This window comes from Emydura macquarii, unplaced genomic scaffold (assembly GCF_026122565.2).
Source record: "Emydura macquarii macquarii isolate MOO-44397 ecotype Brisbane River unplaced genomic scaffold, CSIRO-AGI_Emac_v2 contig_2680, whole genome shotgun sequence".
NCBI lineage: Eukaryota > Metazoa > Chordata > Testudines > Chelidae > Emydura > Emydura macquarii.
In genome coordinates, this window is record NW_027132817.1 from 1,392,007 (window position 1) to 1,408,998 (window position 16,992).

Sequence of the window (16,992 nt, forward strand, 5' to 3'; positions counted from 1 at the left end):
TGAAAGGCCTCAAAGAGGATGACCGATTGTCCGGCATTACCCATTGTTATCTCAAAGGGAAAAATGAACACGCTAAAGAGCTCCACCGGATCCCAGAGATGAGTCAATTACATCTCCTGGTCCCTGGTAATGAAAGCTGTTAATATATCTAATAAATTCAGCGTGAACACCTTACTTTAGTACATCACTCATGTTAATGTCCAAAGATAGCAAAAATAATGTCCATTTTCTTAACCATGGTTGGCAACTTGTTCACCAGCATAGCTTGTAAGCTGTACAGGTCACTATTAAAAAAACAATTCACATTTGCCAGTTTTTACCACAGTTATTTCCTAATTTAAATGTCAGGAGTAAATGGTAGTATCTTGAACATCCCAGAGTGGTCAGAACAGGAGAATGATGGCATTTTTAAATAGTGACCATGCAAGCAACCTATATCAGTCAACAATGTGATGTAGCTGTGAAAAAGGTTAATATCATTCTGGGGTGTATTAAGAAGAGTGTTGTATGTAAGACATGGGAGGTAATTGTCCTGCTCTACTCAGCACCATTGAGGCATCAGTTGGAGTATTGTGTCCAGTTCTGGGCACCACACTTTAGGAAAGATGTGCACAAACTGGAGAGAATCCAGAGGAGAGCAACAAAAACAATAAAAGGTTTAGAAAACCTGATCAATGAGGAAAGGTAAAAAAATTGAGCATGTTAAATCTTGAGAAAAGAAGACTGAGAGGGGACTTGATAACAGTCTTCATATACATTAAAGGTTGTTATAAAGAAGAGGGTGATCAAACGTTCTCCATGACCACTGCAGGTAGGACAAAGAGAGGGCTTAATCTGCAGCAAGGGAGATTTTGGTTAGATATTAGAAAAAAAAACTTTCCAACTATAAGGGTAGTTCAGTTCTGCAGTAGGCTTCCAAAGGAGGTTGTGAAATCCCCCTCACTAGAGGCTTTTAAAAACTGTTTGAAAAAACACCTGACAGGAATGGACTAGATTGACTTGGTCCTGCCACAGTTCAGGAGGCTGGACTTTTTGACTTCTCAAAGTGCCTTCCAGCCCTACATTTCTATAATTCTATGTTTAAGCATATTAAGTGAAAATGTTTTGCTGTCTTTTTAATTGTTAATAGTTAGAGTTAGTTGAAACATTTCTAAGTTTGCAATTTTAATGATTTTTTTAAATAAAAAGATAACACTTTAATGCAGGGCTTGACAAATTTGCTTTGGAGCTAGGAGGCAACCCAAAAATTAAAAAGCCAGACAACGTGGGCCCAGCAGCGAGGCGCCCTGGCCAGAGCACAGCAGCTGCTCTCCCCTCCCAGCCCCGCCCCTTTCTCTCACCCCTCTCCCACAACGTGGGCCCAGCAGCGGGGCGCCCTGGATGAAGCACAGCAGCTGCAGCACTCCCCGCTCCCGGCCCTGCCACATGGACGCAGTGGCGCCCTTACCGGAGTGTGGCGGCCGCTCCCCCTGGAGAAATACTAGGTGCCAGAATTAAATTTCTAGGCGCCTTGGCAACCTGGCGCCCGGGGTTTGTCGAGCTTTAATTAACTTTTTGTGAAATGTTTCCATTTTTTTGACCAGCTCTAGTAACAATTATCCATTTTTACATTATATTGGCTGGTAAATATATTCATAATTGTATTTGAGATTACCGCTGCATTGGTTAAATTATTGTATTATTAAAGTAAATAACACAAAATTTTTTAAATGAGCTTTAACATTTTTTAACTCGGTGGACCTGGGTGAATCAGGGTGAAAAGGCGCCGGGGCAGAGGTCAGGGAGGGACAGGGAGAGACTGGGATTGGAGGCTGGGGAGGGAGGGAAACTGCAACTGTGATTTGCATGGGACACCAGGACTGGCTATGAAAGGTGATTGGGACTGGGAGCCAGGAGGAGCAGAGAAATCTGGGAATGGTTGCACAAGGAGATTGGGACTGGGAAATGGGTGCAGGGAGACTGGAACTAGCTGGAAAACACAGTATGTAATCATACAATTAAAGATTGTATCATAAAGCATTTGCACAAGGGGACTGAATTAAGGCTGAATAGGCAACCTTAAACTTGGGAAGCAAAGCCAGGTCATCACTAGTTAAGAGATATTTGGCTGGGTTCTCATGATGTGCACCTCAGCAGGGAGAACCCTTCATTGGCATTATTTCCATTCCTTGCAATCCGGGTAGCTAAGAGCCAACTTGATCACAACACGGTTCTAAATTCTGCTAGTTGGTAATGTCAGTTACACAAGCGGAGATCAGTAGAGTGCATGGCACTCCACCCATGCCCTGTGCTGCTCTCAAAATGCCTGAAATGTCCCTTATGCCAGGAGATGGGAAAGGAACCAGGAGACAACTTCACATTGTCAGGAGATTCCTCTATGCATGGGGGATCCTCAGCTGGCTAACTTTTCAGTCCCTTTGTATCACTAAGGATAGCACAAAGGAGACAGGGCCAAGGAACATGTCCGTCCTGTCTTTTCCCCCTCATACTAATAAATTCTTCACCCAAGCTGTTTTTATTTATATAAAGCCAACATGCAGTTTAATTCAAACTATTTTCAGGTTTTTAGAAATTCTGCTGTCATCAGCTATGAATTCTATTATCTTTTTCCTAATCCTTGTGTTACACATAATACACTTTCATCACTTACCTACCTCACCGTGATTTCTCACATACTAACACTTATGGTTAATTTTATTTTAAATACTTGCATTAAAATTAAACCCTAAAGCTACTTACAGTTCCTTTCCAGATGCTGCTGTTGATTATTTCCCTGTGGGTTCCACCTAACATTCCATGAATGTCCTCTGGCACTTCGGACCACATCTCCTGCATTCAAAAGCTTTTAAGCTTTTTCTTCCTAAGAAACTTGTAAAATAACACCTTTATTTCCATACAAAACAGCTAACATCTGTGGCCAAAAACATCCAAACGAAGAAATTTCTACCCAATGTAGTTTCATGTTAACGTACCTTTTAGCTGTCTTTTGCATGCAATTAATCAATTTCTCTTTCACCCGAACTATTAAAAACCAGTCTCTTCCATGTGAATATTTAATATGGACAATGCTATCAGATGCAGCATAACAATTAGAGTAGATTTCATTAATTCACACCCTCTCACTATAAAATAAATCTCTACTTTGCAAGGGAACCATCTAAAGAGATGTATAAGTTACCACAAAGTACTTGCATAAAGTACCTTTTTCTTCATATCAACTGCAGGTTTTTTGGTATCTTTTGTATTAGCACCAGAATCCTATGTATAGGACTGTAATCTTAATCAAATATCAATTGCTATGTTTGACCTCAGTGCAAGTTTAAAAAGTCATTAGTTGATCATTCTCAACTGTATTACCTTATGATTAAAAAGTAACCTTTAAAAATCACCCTTTAAATGGTAATAAAAATTATTTCATCATGCAAAGTTCCTCAAGTTTTCAGGACACAAAGTTGATATTTTTGTGGGAGAAAATGGGGTACAGATCTGTACTCTGTACCAAACAGATGAAAATAAATATTTTGCCTCAAAATCTCATATTTAATACACTGTTGATTATCTATTCACAATCTGCTTCACCGCCCCCCATATTGTAAGATAGAAAATATTATGTTCTAGTACCAAACTATTTAAGTTTAATGCCTGCCTGATCACAGAATAAAAGGCACTATACAAATGGGAAGTATTAATACAATAGTAATACTTATACAAAAGGGAGCTGATGCTGCAACTAGCCCCTTACCTGACCTATGACAGGATCAGGTGGCTTGTGTGTTTCAAAACAAGCAACAAGGCAAGAACTATGACACATTGAAGGCTACTATTTTGGATAGGGTGGGCCTGCTGGCAAAGAAATACCACCAAAAATACAGGGCAGCCAAATGGAACAGTGGGATACTATCAGACTGGATCAATTGGTGGTGGAGGCCAGAAACACTGGAGATGGAGGCCACAATAGACTCAATTATTCTTAAACAGTTCACACAGAGCCTCCCCAAGGCTGCAATAGTCTGGGTCCGAAGGCACAGCTGGAGTCACTGGAGGCTGCTAACAGAGTTAGCAGAGACAGACTTTCCGAGGACTGAGCTCCACCCCGCCTCTCAGGAAGGGAGAGGGGGAAAGAAGTTTGAGGAGCCACAGCTATCAAAGCCTGGGAAGGCTATGCCAGAGGTGAACAAGGGAGCCCTTAGCGCCTGCCCAGTGGTGTTATCAGTGTGGGAGCAAAGGACATATAAAGAAAGACTGCCCATACATGGACTGTGGGTTCAGAGAGTTCTGTGGATGGACAGGCGTAAAAGACAGGCCAGGGATAAGGACAATTCCCACCAAAGTGGGCAGGAGAACCATTAGGGGCATTGTGGACGTGGCAGCTGCATATTCCCTGGCACAGAGCACCTTGGTCAGGCTGCAGTGGCAACAGAAAGGGGTGATGATTACTATTAATTGTGTCCATGGGGAAAGGAACAATTATCAAGTGGTGGTTGTTCTATTGCAGGCAGAAGTGAAGTTCAAGCGGCAAGAAGTCAGAGTTGTGAAGTCAGTGCCCTATGCAGTAAGGATGTGGACTGGTCTCCATTTCCCTTAGAAAAAAAAGAGTGGAGAATTGAGAAGGCATCCCTGGTGATGTGACTAAAGAACACACAGTAGTACACCCTCCAGGTAACAGTCCAGGAGCATTGTTAAATAACCTTAGACACATGCCAATAAGCTCAAAGAGGATCAAAATGCTGGAGGACTGGGGAGGGGGAGAAGTATTCAAGAAGGGTGCAATAGATCTGGGTGTAATGGATCTGAAACATCTAGCAGAGAAGGAGAATGGAGGCTCAGCCAACTCCCAGGTGGAGTAAGCCAAGGACAAAGCCCAAGAAAATACGCTAAGGGGAGAGGACCTCAATAATAAGGCCTTGGAGAGATCTTACCCAGATAACCTCTAGCGTGGGGAAAGGCAAGTCAAGGGAAGAGACAAATCCCGCTGTGCGTATAAACTAGGGGCAAAGTAAGCTGTAGGAAAGACCCATGGGATCTGAGTGGTGTGATAACATATGGGCCAAGGTGGAAATACAGGGCAAACCTCCACCCTTGAACTGTACTTTTTGTGGGTGGAATGCTGGGCACCCCAATGGTAGCCCATGGACTGCCAGTTTGAAAAGGCACAGGAAGACCTGGTAGAACCCCAACGTCACAAAGAGGGTAATGGTGAGATTGGGAGGAGGACCCCATGCCTAGGAGGCAATAAAGGTCTCAAACTAAATAAATGGGGAAGGTATGTGACAGAGTGCTACCTATAGCATCCTGGTCACTTAGGGAATGGTGTAACAGATGATTATAGGCTTAACTGAGGCAATTAAATGTTATGATGAGATTGTTGACATTTGGGGACAATGATTGACCTAATGAGGTAATTAGCTCAATAAGAGAAGATATACAATTGGCAGGACCAGGAAGTAAGGGGGGAGCTCATAGAGTGAGCTGATTGTGACAGAGAAAATTGGGTGAAAGGCTCCTTATGACACATGCCTGTACAGTGTTCTGTGATGCTGGGAATCTAAAGATTAAGGATACACATGGAGAAAAGAAATGGACTGTATGTATATTGTAAGTAAGAGACAACCCAAAGTGCAGCATACCAGATAGCTGAGGGAGTACCCTGTGACACACGACACATATCAAAGACTTTAGGTTATTCTCAGCTTCTACAACTGGCTGCTTCAGAGCACCACCACCACCTTTGTGTAAAATATTTATGCTGTGAAATAGCAAAAAAAAGTAACAAGCACTCATTTTCAACTTTACCTTTGGATTGTATGTAAAATCTAGTTTCTACCTGTGTGTGGTATTCACATGAAAACTGCCATTCAGCCACAAACTCTAGATACAGAGTGAATCCTTGAGCCTACACAGTCAGCCAGTCACAACACCAAAAAAGTGGAGTCACCCTACTTTCTCCAATGGTTACAAAACATTTTAGCAGTAAAACCCAGGGCAAAATGAGTCAGTGGCCTCAATCACTTTGGGATTTCCTACCTCGTTTCCCATGCATCAAAGGCTCCATCTATTACAAATCAGGTTCTTTAGAAAGAGAAAGAGGCAGGTCATTGATGGTGATCTTTTATTATTACTATTTATGAGTCACCTATTTGTCATTGCCATTTTAAACTTTTAACATTTTAAATTCTGATTAAGCAAAATTTCTCTCACATAAGATCATTAAGACAACAAGATTTTGCTTGAGCACACCTCTCTCGGGGCTTGTCTACACTGAGTGGCTCCCTTGGCGCCGCAGCCATCAATGCAGCAGCATTAGAGTCTAATGAAAACACACTCAATCGATTGCCGAGTGATTTTCCCATCGACTCCAGTACTCCACCGGAACAAGAGGGTAAGCTATGTTGACAGGAGAGCATCTCCTGTCTATACAGCATAGTGAAGACAGCGCGGCTACTCGATGCAAGTCATGTCAATGTCAGTTACGTTATTTGTGTAATGTAATTTACGTACCTTGCATTGACCAAGCCGTGCAGTGTAGACGAGCCCTCTGTCTGGACAGTTGGTAATTCTTATTGTAGACAATGTAGCTTGTACACGTTTCCTGTTGAAACCATAGCTATTCATATTCACAGGAAGTAAAGGAGTGGAAGCCAAGATAATCATGGAATATAATCACTTCTGAAACACTCATGAGGAACCAAATCTGCCTCCTTTTGAAGTCAATGGCAAAACTCATATTTACTTCAATGGTAATCCGATTTGGCTGTGGATGACCGTGGGCAGCTCTCTTAATTTCCTCAGTGCATGTGCCTCAGTCAATCCACACAGAAAATTAAATGAAAAGAAAAATGTCAAGCTGCCTTAATATTTTAGTACAATGAGTTGCCATGTGGGGTGTCTGAAATCAGTCTCTTTCTCCTTGGGCTGGAAATAGAGAAAACGAGGATCACTTTGCCTTATGTGTAGTCTTTGAGGGAGGCGGAGGTGCAACAAATCAAACACAGGATATCATAAAAAAAAACCAGATGCTGTGTCTGAGTAGAAATTTCCTGGGTTTGATTTTTAATTCCCAAATTTGCAAAGCAATATCTGTAAAATGCTTTACAGTGTTTCTAGCTATATTATATAGCCCTAAATCCAGCTAATAATCGCTATGTAATATAAATCTGTAACTGCTAAAATGTTTCAGTTATCTGTCCTCTATTTCCAGCCTACGGGCATAATTCCACTGAGGTCAAACTTTCTTACAATTTATTATCAGTCTTTTAACATCCCACATCCTGTTTGGCACCTTCAGTCTCCTTGTTCCTTAACTTTTCCAAGTCCTATTCTCTCCCTGTTCGCCTCTCCATCCCTATTCCATCCACCAACATTACTGTGCTCTTATTTCACAGCATAAAAACTATCAGGCTGGATCTACTGGCTTGAGCTTGCAGTCCTTATGCACATAAAATTTCCATTGGCTTCAAAGGAAGTTTTGCCTGAACAGGGAGGGAATAAAATAACAGAGAATGGAGAAAACTCTAACTCCCCCCTCCTCTGAAAAGCATTCAGCATTGGCCTAACCCTACACCCATTGAAGTCAAAAGGAGTTTTATTTAAATGTAGTGCTTCAGTGTCCGGATGAGTTAAAGGAATGAATTAAATTACTCCGCTTAGCAATTCAGACGTCACTCAGAGACATTAAAGAAGATCTGGCACCAAAAATATGTGACCCTAATCTGAGTTTAAATGGGCTACAATTTCATTTTTGAATGTTATATTGTTTACTATAATGTCTATATGGTAGTCCATTGTAAAGGTTTTATTGGGTTCAAAGTATTAACATTGTTTGATACCTTTACAGATATTTCTACGAATCTCTAAATTTTTTTAAAATTGTTCAGAGATGATCATGCTTGGAAATCTGCTACAAACCAAGGCCCCAAACTGACACAGCACCATATTGACTTCAAAAGGGCCTCACACAAGTGCATTAAATTTTAATCTAGATAAAATTCACCTGGAAGTCAATGCAAGTTCCACCTGCTTTGGGAATTTAGAACTGGTACATAAGATGGAAGAACTTTGCCCTACAAATTAAGATCCTCTATAAAATATTGAACTCATTAAACAATTGTAAATATGGTTGCCTTTAAAAATATGGAAGGAAAAAAATAACTTTGTGGTATGAAGACAGAGACCTCCGGCTTCTTTTCTCTCTCATGGAAACACACTTTTTATTATGCAGTTTTTCAGGAGATCAAATCAGCTGAATGCAAAGCATGAAATATTTATTGTGTATAATTGTAAAAAAATAATTACTGTGTGTGTAATAGCTTTGACAGCATATTTTTATTATTCTTTTTAAAATGAATACATTTACAAAACCCAAAACAATCTAAATAAATACGATTGCAGGCTACTTTAGATCTTAGCTATCGTGATTTCACATGCATCTCTCATACACTTCAAGAAGTTGGTAAAATTTTGAATGAAAAGACTAAAAGATTACAAAACCCTTTGGAAACCGAATACTCAAAACACAAAGAGAGAGAGAGATAGAGAGAGATGTGGACTTTATCCAGGTGTTTTAAACCATATAGAGGAAAAGATGGTAAACCCTAATCCAACTCTGCATGCTTTAGCTAAGGAAAAAGCAAAAAATAGACATACCTGGCAATCACAGACCTCTGCAGGTAGAATGCAACCAGACTATCCCTTCACATGTTGTATTCTGCACCAATTACCAGCCCCCAATAACAAAAGGTAGTTAACATCAATGTATATTGTTTGTCAAAATTTACATTAATTCTAGTTTGCTCATTCATGGGTTTAGTTTCTCTTTACGTAGTATATTTGGAAGGCTTCTGACTTTGGTTAAAAAATTATCATCAAATACTGGTAGATAGTAAATGCCAGAACTAAAATACCAAAACTAATATACCAATTTCCATCTCCAAGACCAGATTTGACAACCACTCAGGCCAAGATTAGCTGAACTGGATACCAAGTCTTCAGAAACAGGGCATCTCAGATTGGGGGAAAAAATGAGGTTGTTGTCCTTTGCACTTAGTCCAGTTACTTTTAAAGCTATAGGAAACCATGCCAGTATCAGCAGTTCTGTGCTCTGGCACGATAGTCACAAGACTGATGACTACCTGTAGCTTTAAAAACAATTATAAGTCCTGAATGAGGAACACAGTTCCTCTTCCACCCTTGGATTCCCTACAACAGTATTATTGATTGTTAGACTCAATACACATGGTCACCCCAATCTAGTTTACTAGATGATGACCCCAAAAATGTGATAACATTTCTCAACAACAGCACCTACCAGGAATCTTTAGCTATGGGTAGTTACTACTGGTCTGGAGGAGAAGTAACTGTAAGTTATTCAAATGGTCAAGGACCAGCCAGTTTGGGAGGACATCATATGGAGTTCTGTAATTGGCCCCTGACTCACTTTTGCTTTGTCTTGGACACATCCCCTTTTCCTCCGATGCAAAATTTACACAGCCCCTACCTGCTATGAACGAAACAAATCCTAGTCAAACCATTACAGCAAACAAAGTAGTCATTGGACTGTATTTGCCTATCAAAAATAAGAGAGACAAGGTGAGTGAAGTAATATCTTTTATTGGACCAACTTCTGTTAGCGTGCGAGACAAGCTCTTCAGTTCTTCGTGTGCTACAACACTGCATACATCAGGAATAAAAAAGTGGCCTACTCTTGAGTGATGTGTAAGCAATAGCATTTAATACCATAGGACAAGATGTGTTGATTTAAACTGACAGAACCTGGAAATTCATATTAAAGTTGAAACTTTGTTCTCAACAATCCTATTTTGCCAGTGTATTGTAGAACATATAACAATTTAATCAAAAACTGGATTTGGAATTACCTTAAATGTTCTCAATTTCAAATTATTTAAATGTCCTGACAGCATTTTCTATAAACTCTCTGTAGCCGGGAGGGATGGCTCCCCTCTGAGAGAGACCCAGAGGGAGAGCCAAACCCACCCTGGCTGCTAGAGCCCAAGAGAAGATCACCTGACTGGAAGCAGGGAGGCGGGGCCGGGCTGTTAGAAGTGAGGCGGACACCACCTGACCGGAAGCCGGGAGGCGGGGCCAGGCCTTTAAAATACCGGCCTGGGAGCTCAGTCAGGTGGGGATGGCTGAGGGAGAAGGATGTCTCTCCCTGGAGGTTCTGTGCTAGAGCCGGGCCTGAAACCCCTGCTGAAAGGGAAAGGCCGGTCTCCACCCCAGACTGGGGGCTGACGGAGAGCCTGCCTGAGTCTCCCGTTGCTGGGGAATCGGATGAGAACCCACCAGAGTCACCCGCTGCCCGGGAGCCAGACGAGGGCCCGCCCAGGCCATCTGCTGCCAGGGAACCCGTCGAGGATCGACCCGAGCAGCACCGAGCCTGGGACTCGGAGACCCTACCGGCCCTACTGGGGGCTGCAGGACCTGGAGGAACTCCCATCCGAGGAGGAGCCGATGGAGTTGCCTGAGCTGCCACCAGTGGATGAAGAGGGCCTGATCGGATTACCACATCCTAGCGGCCTGGAGGAATCAGGTACCTGTGGGTAAGGGGAGGAAGAAGCCCAGGGACAGCCCTAAACAGAGGCTGAGTACGGGACCTGGTTGGCGTGTTGCGGCCGGAGCCCCGCCAACGCAGTGACAGGCACCCCTGCCACTGCTAGGGCCCTGGGCTGGGATGCAGTGGAGATGGGTGGGCCTGCATCCCCCTCCCCCCTTCCCGAGCCACCCCAGGAGACCCTTACCCTCCGCACCGTCCTAAACGCTAGAGTGTGTGTTGCCTCGCCAGCCCTGCCTACAGGCCAGGCACTGGACTGTTTGTTGCTTGACCAGCCCTGCCTCGGGGCCGGGGCGACGGACTATTGGCTCGCCCGCCCTGCCTCGGGGCCGGGGCGACGGACTATTGGCTCGCCCGCCCTGCCTCGGGGCCGGGGCGACGGACTATTGGCTCGCCCGCCCTGCCTCGGGGCCGGGGCGACGGACTATTGGCTCGCCCGCCCTGCCTCGGGGCCGGGGCGACGGACTATTGGCTCGCCCGCCCTGCCTCGGGGCCGGGGCGATGGACTAGACTCCCACACCGGAGAAAGTCAGGAAGAGTGGTTCCCCTCCAGAAAGGACTCGGAGGGGAGACCCCGACGCTGCCCCCAGAAGGGCACGTTTACACTCTCTCATACTAGCAATATTTATGTATAAGATACAAACAAATAAAACAGATATTAGTAAACTCTATTGGCCCTCTATCTAGCCATTAGTTCATTCACCCCACTCTCTCCCCAGATTTTAGTTCCTCAAACAAGACTAAGTTACGCAAGGTCACTTGGCTGCAGGGATATTTGAAACACATGGCTACATAGGGCAACAAGACAAACGGGAAATTACAGATGCAAACCCTCCAGTCTCTCACATTAGACACTATTATAAGCTTTAGATACAGCTCTGGAAGCTCTACACTAACCCTTTACCAAGTAGTTAGTCCATAGAATCATAGAAATGTAGGACTGGAAGGGACCTTGATAGGTCATCTAGTCCAGTCCCCTGCACTGAGACAGGACTAAGTATTATCTAGACCGTCCTTGACAGGCATTTGTCTAACTGGTTCTTAAAAACCTTCAATGACAGAGATTCCACGAACTGCCTTAAGTAATTTGTTCCAGTGCTTAACTACCCTTACATTTAAGAAGTGTTTCCTAATGTCTAACCTAAATCTCCCTTGTTGCAATTTAAGCCTGTATCTTCTTGTCCTGTCCTTGGTGGTTAAGGAGAACAATTTATCACCCTCCTCTTTATAACAACCTTGTATATACTTGAAGGCAATTATCATGTCCCCCCTCGCTCTTCTCTTCGCCAGACTACATAAACCCTTTTTTTTTTCAATATTTTCCTGGAAATCATGTTTTCAAGGCCTTTAATCATTTTTGTTGCTGTCCTCTGGACTTTCTCCAATTTCTCCACATCATTATGCCCAGAACTGGACACAATATTCCAGTTGAGGCCTTATCAGTGCTGCGTAGAGTGGAAGAATTACTTCTCATGTCTTGCTTACAACACTCCTGCTAATACAACCCAGAATGATGTTTGCTTTTTTTGCAACAGTATATTGCCTTGTATTTAGTTTATGATCCACCATAATCCCCAGATCATTTTCTTCTGTATTCCTTCCTAAGCAGTCATTTCCCATTTTGTATTTGTATAATTGATTATTGCTGCCTAAATGTGGTGCTTTGCATTTGACCTTATTGAATTTCATCCTATTTATTTCAGAGTACATCTCCATTTTGTCAAGATCGTTTTGAATTTTAATCCTGCCCTCCAAAGGCTTGCAACCCCACCCAGCTTGTTATTATCTGCATATTTTATAAATGTACCCTCTGTTATTACCCAAATAGTTTATGAAGATATTGAATAGAACTGTATGCAGGACAGAACTGGATGCGGGACCCAACTCAATATGCCCTTCCAGCTTGACTGTGAACCACTGATTACTCTCTGAGTATAGTTTCCCAACCAGTTGTGCACCCACCTTATAGCAAATTCATCTAGGCTATATTTCCTTAGTTTGCTTATGAGAAGGTCATGCGAGACAGTGTCAAACGCATTACTGAAGTCCAGATATATCACATTTACTGCTTTCTCCCTATCCACAGGGCTTGCTACCCTGTCAAAAGAAGGATATTAGGTTGATTTGACATGATTTGTTCTTGACAAATCAATGCTTACTGCTAAGTATCACCTTATTATCTTCTAGATCAGGGGTGGCTGAGCCACATGCCGCTCTTTGCTCAGACAAATGCCCTGCTGGGGAGAAGAGGGGGAGTGAAATTGACGAGCTGCTATCAAAATTGACAGATCAGTGCAAACTGTCCCTGGTGGGTAGAGAAAGAGGGGGAGTGAAATTGAAGCGCTGCCTGAGGGCAAGGTAACTGCGGCTCTTTGTCTCTCACTGGTTGGCCACCCCTGTTCTAGATGCTTACATCTAGATGGGTACCAAAGTTAAGATGACTGGTCTATAATTCCCCAGGCTGTCCTTATTCCCCTTTTTATAAATAGGTATTATATTTGCCATTTTCCAGTCCTCTAGGATCAGACATCTAAATTATCTAAGTAATTCTTAACTTGTTCTTTCCCTATTTTAGCCTCAGATTCTACCCCACTTACACTGATGTTCACTACGTTAGTCTTTTTGGTGAAAGCCAAAATAAAAGACATTTAACACTTCAGCCACTGCTGCATTTTCTACTTTTGTCTTTTCCTACTCATTGAGTAATGGGCCTACCCTGTCCTTTCTCTTCCTCTTGCTTCTAATGTATTTGTAAAATGTTTTTTGTTACCCTTTATGTTCCTAGCTAGTTTAATCTCCTTTTGTGCCTTGAATATATATATTCATCCTATGTAATTTGACCTAATTTCCACTTTTTGTACAACTCTTTTTTGAGTTTTAGGTCATTGAAGATCTCCTTGTAAAGCCAGTGTGGTCTCTTATCATACTTACAATCTTCCCTCCACATTGGGATAGTTTACTCTTGTGCCCTTAATAATGTCTCTTTAAAAAAATGCCAACTCTCCTGAATTATTTTTTCCCTTCAACTTGCTTCCCATGGGATCATACCTACCAATTCTATGAGTTTGCTCAAGTCTGCCTTCTAGAAGTCCATTATCTTTTTTTCTGCTGTTTACCCTCCTACCATTCCTTAGTATCACTCTATCACTTCATGATCACTTATATCCACGCTGCCTTACACCTTCAAATTCTCAACCAGTTACTCCTTATTTGTCAGAATCAAATATAAAATATAACAGTTGCTTCAATATTGTTTGTTTTATAAAATGGAATTTTTGTAAATTTTTACAAAAAGACTGTCAGTAGTGTCATCTTCATAGTGTATGAATTTTTCCCATGCTGTTGTTTATGGCAATCCCTTGGAAGCTTGCACGTAGGAAGCTGACTCCCCGTTGATTATTTCTCATTATATATGCATGCACTGATTTGTCTCTAAAGGACTGTTAAAGGCTGTTTTCTTCCCCCCCATCCCATCCCACATACTAGCACAGTCAGGTAATTGTGGCCTCACTCGCCATACCCCGGCTTCTGCCACCCCACCCACAGAGAAAGGAAATGCAAAAGTTACGGTTACAACAGTAATATAACTTGGTGTGGGCTTCATACAGTTAGCATTTCAATGGCCCGAGTTAGGTGGTGCAGTTCACATTTCACCTCGACATTCAAGGATGGAGAAAGGGCAAGTTCCCACCTTTGCTGTTGTTTTTTTATGGGAATATTTTTCCATATCTTCAGTACATAAAATGGTATACAAAAGAAGAAATCATAGTGATTGCAGAATATTGCAAAATGCAGTGAAAATTGAAAACACCTAGTCAAATTATGAGATCCATCTTTTTTTCTCCTGGGCCTACAATATTCTAGGAAGATTTTGCTGTGTGTATTTCAATGAGACAGTCTTAAAATTTTGCTCCTACAAAGAGTCCTAACACTAACCTGATTACAGAGTCCCGAACCCTTACCAAAGCCCCCTGCTGAAGCTAGACAGATACAGTGATGTCATAAAAGGTGCATGACGGCACTGCTCAGAAGTAATTTTTTAAAATTTTTCACTACTTTTTAAAACAAAAAACAAAACAAAAAAACCCTCATTTGCCCCAGGAAAGACACTTGTCCTCACTGAAGATTATCCAAAAATGACCCTTTACCCTACTTTCCTAAAAGTCAGAAACAGGTTTTGCTTAAACCTTCCCCAAAAATTCACCCTTGGACAACTTTAACTATGCAAAGTGCTATCAGCTATCTGATACAATATATCTTTAAAAATACTGAACAAGTTTCAGGTCTATAGCTTCCTTGTGGTATCCCTTTCGATGTCCCATGTCTGAACAGCTCAGGAACTTTAGAACTGTGCAGACAGTGCACAATAGGCCAATTCGTCTTTGGTAATATTCTATATAATAGTGTTGCCAACTCTCCTGAGTCTTACAATATTTAGTGTTTCTCTTTAAAGTTCCAACTCTAAATAGTTCTGTCTCTTCTCTTCCCCTCCCTCCTTCAACTCCCTGGTGATCCTGTGTCCTGGTCCTCATCTCCATGCCACTTCACCCACAACTCCATTGTCTCTGTCCCTTTCCTCACTCTCTCCTCCAGTGTCTCTGCTCACTTACTATGTCTGCCTGTGGCTGACAGAAGTGGACCCCCTTGCAGACTCCTGGTCACTGTCTCCCCACAGATGTCACTCCCACGGCTGGCTGCTCTGTGGGCCCCCATAGTTAGTATGAGGTGGCAGGTGAATAGACCCTTCCAAAGGACTGCTAGCTCGCTTTCCCCATTCTCAGCCAGCAACAGCAGAAGCTTCCTACAGTGCAGATGGAGACTACAGACAGCCCCACCTGCTGCTGTTCCTCTGGTCTGCTCCATGGCACCCTCTGCCACTACATCTCTACTCACACACGCTGCACAAGCCAGACAGTGAGGAAGAGCAGCTCACACCAGATTCCAGCCACCTCTGGGGCAAGATTTACACTCAAATCTGAACAAATGTAGCTACAAAAATAAAAACTGAGAGGGCAAAATTGGTAATGTGGCCCCTCAAAAGTGTCTGCCTCCTACAGCTTTACAAGAGTTCTTCCACTTTTGGGGTAGACTATAAATGAAAGAGAAGGATTTTTTTAAAGGAAATCCTCATGGATTCTGTCTTTTTCCCTTGTGTACTTACAGCACCTCCCTCAAAGGACACAGAATATGTTGGCAGTGATGTCAATAAGAGGACGGGTAGTTTACAATACCAAATCAATAAAAAACACACAAACAATCTTATACATGCTTCCCTGGTAGGCAGTCTGGGACCACTAATAGGGGCATTTATAGGGGCCTTCAATGCCTGATCTATTGAATTTAATTTTCCTCTTTAGATTCCCTAACAGGTTGCTGTTGGTTGGGGGGAGGGCTGAAATACTGCAGGCTGACCGCAGTAGGGAGGCTAGATGAGGCCAAGATAGAGAGAGGAAAGGGAGGCTAGCAAGAGAGGGATCAGAAAGCGAGAGGACCAGGACAGCAGGCTGCTGGGTATAATGGGGAGTGTAGGGGGGAATAACAGCTGACAGGGCATAGAGCAGCAGGTGCCTAGAAGACGAGAAGGGAAGGGAAGGAGACACAGAGGAGAGGGAGCAGGCAGGAGCGTGGGGATGGAAGGAGGCAGCGGGGGGCGGAGGGCTGCAGAAACACAGGTGAGTGGGTGTCAGGAGGAGTGAGCAAGGCAGGGGAGCCGCGTGAGAGGAGGGAGCAGCAGGCAGATGGTGAGTGTCACGGGGCAGCAGGCAGGGGAGTGGGAGGGGAGGAGACAACAGCAGGCCGATGAATGATGGGTGTGGTAGGGGGGCGGCAGCAGCCTCAGGCTGCGCCGCTGCTGGAGAACGAGCCCCGGCCGCCCACGGATGCCGCAGCTCCTCCTGCCCCAGGCCCTCTCCTCCCCGCCCGGGCCCGGCTGCGGCTCCGGCGGTACCTCCCCGGCATGCGGCGAAGGCGGCGCGGCCGGCTCCCCGATCCAGAGCTGCTCCTTGAGGAGGTGCTGGTAGCTGAGGCAGTGCTTCAGCGCGGACGGCACCGTTCCCATGGCCCGGCCGCGGGGCGCTCCTTCGCGCTGCGCCCGACGCCCAGCCGGCAGCCGCAGCCCGGCCGGCCCCAGCCAGTGGCTGCAGCCCGGGCCTGGCGGGCGCCTGTGATTGGCGGAGCCAGAGCGGGGGAATCCTGCATCCACACCGAGGCGGCTGCTGCTGCTGCTGCTGCGCCAAGAGCCTCCTGCGCTTGGCCGCAGCGCCCCCAGGGAGCAGAGCGGGAAGCAGGCAGGATGGCTGGCCGGCCCCCCCTCGCCAGGCCGCTCCCTGCAGCACGGCACAGGGGGGAGCTGCTGCCCCGGCGGCTGTAGCCGGGTCCTCTCCTGCTCAGGCTGCGCGGAGCACTGGAGAAGTGGGAATCCCCAC

The 16,992-nt window shown here is 44.1% G+C and overlaps 1 protein-coding gene across 4 annotated transcripts in view; it reads right to left on the bottom strand.

Annotated features, from left to right (window-relative positions):
- The window catches only part of HMGCLL1 (3-hydroxy-3-methylglutaryl-CoA lyase like 1), a 107,530-nt gene extending 90,789 nt beyond the window's left edge, over positions 1-16,741 (bottom strand). For all 4 annotated transcript variants that reach the window (XM_067565484.1, XM_067565480.1, XM_067565478.1 and 1 more), the window contains exon 1: positions 16,515-16,741. In XM_067565484.1, the coding sequence (XP_067421585.1) occupies positions 16,515-16,625 (111 nt within the window). In that variant the 5' untranslated portion in view covers positions 16,626-16,741. The remainder of the gene's footprint in view (positions 1-16,514) is intronic.
- Positions 16,742-16,992: the final 251 nt, after the last annotated feature.